The sequence below is a fragment of the Ylistrum balloti genome, unplaced genomic scaffold, assembly GCF_031769215.1.
Source record: "Ylistrum balloti isolate Yb309-2 unplaced genomic scaffold, AGI_CSIRO_Ybal_v1 Utg370064, whole genome shotgun sequence".
NCBI classification, from domain to species: domain Eukaryota; kingdom Metazoa; phylum Mollusca; class Bivalvia; order Pectinida; family Pectinidae; genus Ylistrum; species Ylistrum balloti.
In genome coordinates, this window is record NW_026782110.1 from 77,053 (window position 1) to 87,723 (window position 10,671).

The window sequence follows — 10,671 nt, forward strand, 5'->3', positions numbered from 1 at the left end:
ACAAAATCTCTGACAGACGCATAAACCTCTACCCAGATAGCCGCCCCATCATCTTGCTTGTTTTTGCGTTTTCAAAGACAACACTTGGTATCCTGGCATCGAAAAGCAATTACAGTAAAGTTTCCTGCTAGAAGGTACAACCACGTATGCAAAGACCAGTCTGTTTCTAAGTTGCATGGGAAACACAAAGTACCATTTGCCACTGGGTAACGCCGAACCATACGATTCAGATCTGCATCTTAGGTTTTAAGGTCCGAAGCTGCACTGGGCTATCGCAGCCCCCACTTGAGGCCAATTTTCGCCACGTTAGGATGATATGGATATGGATTAGGTCAGATAGCATGGTCAGTGTTTATTTTATAGATGGGTACGTAAGTGGACTGATGTATATCATATACATAGTATATACACGCGTTGAATAAGACATTAACAATAACGATAACGGCGACAGTATGTGTGACCAGTGAAATGTTGATTAAGTTTGGGCGAACAGAAATCATTGATGTATTAAATCAGCTGCTTCCACTGATCTGGTATAACCAGCACACATTACTAGTGCGAACGGAACATTCAACAGAAAATTCCAAAAACACCCAACACAAAGTTACTCTATACAAGAATCATGGAAGAGAACACGAGTTTATTAGTATTGGAGGATATGGTGACACCGACAACAAAAGGGAAAATTTACATAAATCTGACTGCAATATGCCTTATTTGGGTGTTTGCTTTTACTGCATATTCCGGTCTTCAAAATCTAGAAAGTAGTCTCAACCCGGATATCGGGGTGTACTCTCTGGCTGTAATCACTGCTGGCGGCTTGGTGTCCTGTATACTGGCACCAACTGTTATCTACTATATTGGACCGAAAGGAGCTCTCATTCTATCAAGTATATGTCTGTCAATATTCATTGCAACAAATTATTACCCTGAAACTTACATTCTACTTCCGGGAGCAGCTATTTATGGACTTTCTTCAGGGATTCTCTGGACCGCGCAAGGAGTATACATCAGTACAATATCGCAACAATATGCAGCAGTTGTATGTGACTCTTTTGATTCAGTGCTAAGCAGATTCTTTGGAATATTTTGCATGGCCTTTCAAAGTACTCAGATCTGGGGGAACTTGGTGTCATCTGTGATCCTACAGACTGGCCAATCTGAGAAAAACTCCACAGGTTCAATGGAAACGTGTGGTGCTAACTTTTGTCCAGGAATGGCGAAACCGACAGACGATGCTTCAGATAAACCAGACACAGAAGTAGTGGACGTCCTCATCTCTGTATATTTGAGTTGCTCAATTTTTAGTAAGAATTAAATAATCGGATGGTTTTGTATGTTGATTGTAGATTGGAAAGTATGGCATGTTTGTTTGGACCAGTCATTGGTATGTTAATATCTTTATATCAGAATTTATTTATCTCATATATCGTCATGGTGACATCTTGGATAGAATTTGAAAATGCAATATAGCTATGTAAAGCGCTCCATCTTACATAATATTTTAATCCCCCCCCTACCGCTAATTTCAGCAGTAAACTAAGATCAGACATGAAATTCTTATCGCGAATTTTCTATGAAAAACCGAATGTTGTCTCTTCAAAAATACTCACCGTCGGGAAAAATCAGTTTGCGATAGTAGAGTCACCAAATTTGGAGACATAATATGGTTATCTTATAAGCTAATTGCTTATAAGCGCAAATCATTGGTATATAATATTTTTATTGTAATTATTTATGCAGGTCTCCTCATTACCATATTCCTTCTGCGACCAATCGCAAGCAGATACAACAGTGACGTCATGAGTTCGAGGACAGCCTTTTTAGCCACTTTGAAGCTGTTACTTACCAATAGCAACATGGCACTATTGGTCCCCCTGGCAATGTACAGCGGAATGGAACAGGTGGTCTTGTATGCTGAGTTTACAAGGGTAAGACTGAAGTAAATTGATTTATCCATGATAACGCAACTGGACTGAAACAGTGTGATGACATATAAAACCAATTGTGTGATCGAGATGTTTCGCGAAATATAACTATATATTAAACACAGTAGCATCAACAAACATTACAGAGACGTCAAAACTATCACATTTTTGCTAATCGAAACTGAGTCATACTGATAGAATAGATATGTATTTTATCCCATGGAAGTTTGGAATATCTTTAATCACTGGGCTGACAAGAATAAATGCGCTCCTGCTGCTTAAAAGTGTACAGGAGTGGGCTTTGTTACTGTAGGAATAGGCTTGGGTTTATACAGTACATTCCCTCCAGTGAAAATGCGATTTAATTACTTTGATTTAATTAATATCATGATAAATGTCAAAGATATCAGAAAATAGCTCAAGTAACTAATAAGATTATTACTCTGTCTAGTTAAAAGTGAATTGTTTTTAGATAAATCTAGCTATTTGTTGGTAATGGAAGGTAAATGTGATATGGTAATATGATGTAATCTGTAGATACATACTTACTTGTTCTATCTTAGCTTCTATGGGCTCTTACCTGATATTTAAGTCAGTTACAAAATCTGAAACTGAGCACATACTATTTTTATTCAGGTAGAGAATGAAATTAAAATCACTTTCAGAAGTTTTTAAGTTTGATACCTTACCTAGTGTTTATTGTTAATTTTTTTAACAAATCTCCTCTCACAGATTAAGATACCGCTATTTATAAAACTGATTAGGTACATGCTACCTTGTACCAATATCATGATTTCAAGTACAGTAGTTTGAAAGATAATAGTCGACAAAGACAATAGGCACTGCCATGATTACATCGCGACTCAGTATGTATTAGGATATCTTGCCACGCTGTGAGAAGTTCGATATGTTCAGGATTTTGGCTGTTTCTTCAAAACTTTCTTGGTTCGTTCTCTAACACAATGCACAAAGATAAAAGACCACATCTGCTGTGGATTATCTATCTTCTTATTGTATTTTATGTTTTCCTTTCTCTGTCAGAAAGTTTCATACATATTATTCTCGGCTGAGGTCTTGATTTGATAAAATATTTGTGTTTATTAGGCTTATGTCGCTTGCGAGCTCGGCTTGGAGTGGGTAGGTTACGCCATGATTTGCTTTGGACTTGCCAACACAGCAGCATCACCACTTAATGGAGTGTTAGCAAAGTGGTTAGGCCGCTCCACATTGTATATATTTGCTACTCTACTAAATGCCGGATTTCTTACTGTCCTTCTGTTTTGGACGCCACGGGATCATGACATGGCACTCTTTTTCATTATACCAGGCGCTTGGGCAATCGGAGATGCTATATGGCAAACACAAAATAGTGGTAATTATATGCAGTCCTGTTGTCGATATCATGTGAAACATGCATCAGATAAGAAACTTCTTAATATTGTACAGATGAAAGAGAGAAAAAGATAAATAAACCACCGTTTGTTTTTCTTAGTTCACAGTCTATATTGCACATCACAGAAATTTAAAGGCATTTTGAGTAGATATCGCCGCTGGGCGCTCGTTAAACAACGTGTCACTGTCACTGTCTGACAGTGTGACTGATATTGAATATTTCACATGACTACCTATGCATCCAATAAAAACATGTCTTTGTAAAGCTTTCACTTGATAACGTATTTAGATTTATTTAAAAATGGTGACCTTCGCCTACATGTATCTATGTTACAGCACTTATTGGCTACGCCTTCCCAGAAAATCCAGAGGCAGCCTTCGCTAATCTCAGGATGTTTGAAGCCTTGGGATTCTCCGTGGCTTATCTTTATAGTAACTCTTTGTGTGTGAATGTCAAACTCTACATGGTAGGGGGACTGCTCCTGGTATCGGTGATTCTCGTAACGTTTGTGGAAATAAGGCTGCGAAAGGCGCCACCAAAGTACCGTAAAGTGGACCAATAAGCTTGGAGGCAATAGCAGATGTTGTCTTTCTTGAAAGTGCGACAGAAAAAAATAGCAGCAGCCCTTCAGTGAAAGACAAAACGCAGATATTGATTAAAGATAATTGCTGTTGATAATGTCAATTCATTCGGAGTAAGATTGAGTTGATCTCTAGACAAATTTACTTTCCCCGCTTTGTGTAATACAAATATAAGATTTGTGCGTTGTGGGTAAGGTGATATTTCCTCAGCTGTTTGTTAATGTCGGCTTGAATCAGATACCATTCCTGACAACAAAGATGATATCAAATTTTTGTCTCATACCTCATTTGATAATTGGGAGACTTTCTTGAGGGTATAACCGTGGTTCTCAAGGAAAACACAATAATAGCTCTTTTTTAAAATTAAAAACACCCCTTATAGATTCATCATAATGTCTTCACTTTTAATGATTATCAAAAGGGACATGATTTTATTGACCAATTAACATTTAACCTAGGAGTCTTATTATGTTGAAATGAGTTACCTTACAGTAGACAATACATACTTTATGTATGTATCTTGAGAACGGCAATTCCATTTACGGGAACTCGTTCTTAGCCATCCGTGAAACCTGGCTCTTTTTTACACATGAAATGAAACAATATCTGTTAACAAAGATCAAGTTATTGGATTTCTTACCAACTGGAACAAAACAAACTCATGATGTAAGTCTTGAAAGTATGGATGGGTCTGATATGGAGATGGATACTTCGAAAGTTAATCCAACGCAGCATGGCCTCTTTCTATCAAGTGAATGTGACCTGCTTCCATCTTTCAATGGTTATGATTTATTACAGTAGACAATCTTGTGAATCCTGCAAAGTAATTTTCGGTTAAGATCTTAAAAACTGCAATCTTTCTGCTGAAAACAGTAACTCTATAGCATTTCGCTTTAAAGAATATACCCATTGTCACTCCATATTTGTATTCTCCATCATAAAAGTACGTGGGTATTTTTTTCAATCATAAAATAATCCGATATATGTTTTTACCCGTCATAAAAGTATCCGCCCTATCGAATCACATGATTGCTGTCCTATATGATGGATAACAGCTTCCAATTCATTTGACCATTAAACCATAGCAACTAGCCAGGAGGAAATTACCTGTTGCTGGGCTAAACTGTACGTGCCATTTTCATAAAAGTAATTTAGCTAGATGTAACTTAGATGAACAATTGATTATGAATTAGTTCTGATTGCTACATGTAGTTTAAAACGTCATGTTGTTTATAATTATCGGTCATAAATATGAACAATAGTATTGATATTATTGAATGGGGCTATCTATACATACCTAAGATGATTAGAAGACACAATGTCAAGTCAAAATGGTGCGTACCCCATCTTAATCATATTTGTACTGTTGAGTATAAAATAGTTATCTTGTTGATGTTGTTTTTAAGGCCTAGAAGATTCTAAATAACTATTATGAAGTGAATTACAATTCCATTGATTTTTTTTCTGATATTACATAGAGCTTCTTGTGAAAGAAAAGATCACAACAAAGTGCAGAAACATTCACTTATTTCCTCTTTAAGATTCACTTGAACACATGTGCAGATATATCTTCCTCTAATTTTGAGATTATGTTCCGAAACCATGATCAATGTTATTAAAAATATATAGAATGGGAATACAAATACTATGGGGGAGGAGGGGCGGTTAATTTTATGATGGTTAGAAAAATACTTTTATAATACACTTTTAAATAACGGAGTCAACAGTCAAATTAACGAGTATCAAGCTAGTGAAATGTTACAAAGCTTCCAAGACGTTTTTTGGAATACAGCTTCCAGAAAGCATACCATAAGTATCAAATACATGTATATACGTTTTCACCTACCAATTCACATTTTGAGTTTGATTTTCCTGTGTCATCTCCTAGACTTGTACAATCTATGACCGGCGCTCCACTGACGAGTCCTGGAAGAATAAAAAAAAATGCACGATACAGTTATACGTTTGGCTATTCACTTTTGTGTCTCTTAGGTACAATTCTTCCTAAAGCTAAATTAATGTTTGTCCAAATTTCTGAATTTTCTCGAAGAACTATTGTGTCGCCATTAGTGGATCATTGCACCATCGTATTTCTGTCATTTCTGTATCTATACTATTTCAGTGACGAATCACGTTAGTTAGCTTTCGGTCATAGGTCCAGCACTGCGTTACTGAGAACCTGATAAACTAAGAACAGCTTTGTCCATATAAAGAAAGATATAGACGGTTGTGTTAAGTTATGTAAAGATAGTTATAAAATCATTATACAGAATCCATAAGCTACCACGTTCGCGAGACGTATGCCATACGTGGTTTTGAATTATTACTAGTTCGTTACTATCAAGAAGGTCACTTTTTTTTTGGAATTTTACATAATTGCTGCGAGGAATTTTGTTAAACACAGATTTGCCACGATGTGGTGAAATATATAACAAAATATAGTTTAAAAGTCAATGACTAAAACCAACGCCTGAATTATATCACAGTGACTCGATTTGGGGATTTTGAGTCTTAAAGGAGGTCAACTGAAACATTTAGGGTATGTTCAACTTTCAATCCATGTTTCATGTGGAATATAGGATGCAAAAAGTTTGTGTTTGTATGTATTTAGTTTGTGATTTTCATTATACATGTTGCGTTTACTCCAAATATAATATTTTGTTTATATATACATACTTTTCATCATATCTGTAATTATGTTTCAACATTGATTGATTGATTAATTAATTTTCTTAAGATTTGAATTCAACCTTTGCTAAAGACATGAAAAAAATAATAAAACATTATCAGCCTTTTGACGACTTTAACAACAAACAAAAAAATAAGGGAAAACTTTCAATGAATGAAAAGTGTCAAAAGAATAGATGACTGTCGTTGCCTGAATACAAGCAATTTCTATTCGAATACTGCATGAACTTCTTCAAATGTGATCATAATCAATGGGTCAGTTCAGAATCATTATTTACATATCAATATGATTTTAAACAATATTATCGTATCAGTTCAGAATCACGTTCATCATTTACACCGTAATAATTGGGTGAATCAAGAATCGCAATTACAACTCCTTTCATACTTATTGGGTCAGTCTCGAATCATGATTTTCATTTTCACATAAATGCTTCATAAATGTTTGGTCAAAGCTAGATCACATTTATCATTCCCATTATAACTATTGAGTCAGTGTTGAGTCAGAATATTTCTATTATCATTATTGTATCATTCTAGAATCAAGATTATCATTTTCCAATGTAAGTCAGTTAGGAATTACGATTTTAATTTCCTTCATAATTTTCAGGACAATCTTGAATCACGATTTTATTTTTCCATAAATGTAACATAAGTTTGTGATCAGTGCTAAATAACGTCTTTCATTTCCATGATATTTGTTAGATCAGTGATTCTATCATAATTATTTATCACTCTTATCATTTTTATATTAATTATTGGTCAAGTCCTCAATTACGATTATCATTTCTATTTTAATTATTGGGTCAGTCCTGAGTCACGATTGTCAGTTCTGTAATAATTATATGTAATATTCAGTGCTAAATCAGTTTTATCACTTCCATCCAAATGAATGGGTCAGTGTTGAATTAAATTTCTTTTCTTGTATTTAGGTCAGTAATGAGTCACATTTAATAGTTTTGTCACAAGTGATGGGTTCGTGCTGAATTATGATCTATCATGAAAAGCGATTGGGTCGGTACTGCATTCTATCATTATAATAAACAAGGGTCTATTGAAGTCTTATCGTTGTTACTTTGAGGCCTAATTCCTGTTACTTCTTATCTTAAAACCTCACACTGTGTCACTATTGGTCGACTATGGACGATTCCCGACGTTCCAAACAGGTAATATCTTTGACGTGTATAACCATCTTTTTTGACGTCACCTTGTCGATATACTACTATCACGAGAATGAGAGTCTGTTCGCTTCATCAGTTAATGGGGTTGGAGTTTAGAGTATTTTCCCTGAAACCATCAGCCGAAATGTCACGAATACCTTGATTGTCGTTTGGTGTTGCCGCTAATTTATAGTGCTAGTTGATATCGGCATTTTTGAAGATGTGTTGTCATGTACACGGATGTTATCTCCTTAGCTCACGGAGTTACATTAATCCATGTAACGTGTGTGTGTCGGCGTGTGTGTGTATGTGATTGTACAGATCACAAGGTTATATACATGTATAAAAATTAGTTATTTTAGATTAAGTAACAAAATTATATCAATATCATTACAACCCGTTAGAGAGTGATACTATGAAATCAGCATGGTGGATTATTATTTATATTCGACATACGTGTCGAGTGATGTAGTTAAAAGTTATACCATTACCGTTTGTCACCAGACGTGATTGTAACAATTATAAGACTGTGGATCTGTCGCTGTTTAGTGAAAAGGTAAGACATTTACAAGATTAGAACAACAGTATCAGCGAGTACCAAATACATACTTTTTTTAAACAAATCTATGAAGCAATATGACTTAAGACTGAGGATCTGTCGCTGTCTAGTGAAAAAGTAAGACATTTCATGCTACATAAGTGGTGTTGCATTACCAGATTAGAACAACAGTACCGGCGTGTAACAAATATGTACTTCTTTAAACATAAATCTATTAGACTCAACCTGTATAGCATTCTTTAAATACCAGTGTTTCAGTAGTCGAAGCGCCACTACTCGCTGATAAACCGGCTATAGTTATGTGAAATTGGTATTAACTGTGTGTGACCTTAAGATAAAGGCAGCGTACTGATAACACTCCAACATAAACGGCCATTGTTTGTATCTAATCTCGGCCTCTTTTATGTTGTAACTTGGTTAAAATAAATTTATATAATAATAGGATCTTTTTTTTTCGAAATATGTTTTCCTGGTCTATTTTCGATCCTAACATATCCTTCAATACCGACATTGTAATAATCAAGGGTTCAAAAGAGGGAGGTTGATGAAATTAGGGGGAAGCTTTATGGTGGTACTAACTGAGGAATATTCTATTTCTTTGTGTAATATGAAGCTGGACGTGTATGGTGCTCGTAAGTTTGCTGTTAGTTTTGTTCTTGTGTACATTGTTTTCATTTGAGAACGGGCATTACTTACTTGCAACGACCAAGGTTTACATGGTGGGTGTCGGCGATGGAAATGACGCTTAATATTCCGTAACAGATGGTCTTATTCTTCTTGTACCTTTTAAGGGTTCTCCGTGTAAATATTTCTTTGTTCGCATTTCGCCCTAGTTTTATGGAATTTGACTTAAGTTTATGACAATGTTTGTCATGTTGTTATTTTCTTGTTTCTTTAAAACATTCTTTGTAATATTTGTTTACTTTTGTCTTGACACCCAGATAAGCCATTTTACTGAGCTACATGTCCTAGAGTTTTCGTGTATTACTTTAGTTAATTGGATATGTATCTTTAAAATTAACATACCGTTCATAGAACCCACTTGGGTTTTAGGTATCGGTAAGAACTGCATTTTGGTCGACTTCAAATATTTCTATAATCACCTTAAATACAATGTAAACGTAGAACGAAATCCTAATTATAACCGAGTTTGTGGTTGAAAATATATTGTCGTTGTCTTCCAACAGATTTTTGATATACCAATGGCAATTCACTGTGACTCTGTGTTGGCTGAATTGATTTTGTTTTCATACTAAACTGACTCAATCGAGGAGATTGTAGTAACAGGTCCAAAGACCGTGTAAATTAAATGTCTTTTAATTTCACATTCATTGATATTGAAAATCAAAATACTTATTCTATTTCGATGAGAAAATCGATCTTGACCATGTTCAGAGTAAGTACCCACCAGGATTGGAATTCAAGGACACTCAAGACACTTCTACATCAGCCACTTATTTCAATATATTCCTAACATTATTCCAACATGGACAGCTTTCCATCAAGCTGTGTAATTTTAATTTCCGTATTGAAAATTTTCCATTTCTGTAGAGCAACAACCTGTATCTTACATGTCGCAGTTGATTCGATATCCAATATCCCAATATCAGGATTTTCGTGCAAGAAATCGTTGACTGAAGGACAAACTCACAACAGAGGTTTCAAAAGATGCCGGTTGTTGCTCATACTACCTGTATCATCATGTAGATATAAAGTTATGCTCTCAACAAGACCCTTCTGAATGGTAGGCAGCTATTTTGTGCATTTTCTCATCATATTCTCTAAGGATAGTTTATCAGTAATATCAAGCATGGAACTTGTTGATATTTAATTACACGACTAATGCATTGTAGGGTAGAATTAGACGTAAATGTTAATAGTGATGATTTATAGCACACATGATGTGTCAGGTAAAGATTTATTCAGATATTGGTGCTAATTTGTGCCGTATAACCATGGTAACATAAGGAGCTTTCTGTTTCCAGCTGCTTTAGGATTGAAGTGTGAATCTCCATCACATCAGATAAAACAAAGAAACGACTGGAGATGTGACTACAGTAAGATTTCCCAACACGTCAGGTTAAACGTTTGAGTATGTCATCGTATACGGGATTTGGTGTTAAATGTTCTAGGAGTGTTGTTGTCGAGAGTGTTAGTTCTGATTTCGCAAAACACTAAGCTTCAACATTGAGGATATTTTTCAATAACCAAAATATTTGGTGCTAAAAGATACAGATCGATAGATGAAGAGCCGTATTTCAGTAAGTGACATCAAATAAGGTTCTGTTTTGTTGTTTTAATTTGTTTAAAAAATACCAGAAATTTTGAAGCACGCCACTTTTTTTTAAATAGAGAGTTTTAG

The 10,671-nt window shown here is 35.2% G+C and overlaps 1 protein-coding gene across 1 annotated transcript; it reads left to right on the forward strand.

Annotated features, from left to right (window-relative positions):
- Positions 1-622: 622 nt before the first annotated feature.
- Positions 623-3,883, forward strand: LOC132549542 (UNC93-like protein). Its single transcript, XM_060213480.1, has 4 exons — positions 623-1,307; positions 1,744-1,931; positions 3,033-3,300; positions 3,657-3,883. Exons 1-4 carry the CDS (start codon positions 623-625, stop codon positions 3,881-3,883), a joined length of 1,368 nt encoding a protein of 455 aa, XP_060069463.1.
- The last annotated feature ends 6,788 nt before the right edge of the window (positions 3,884-10,671 follow it).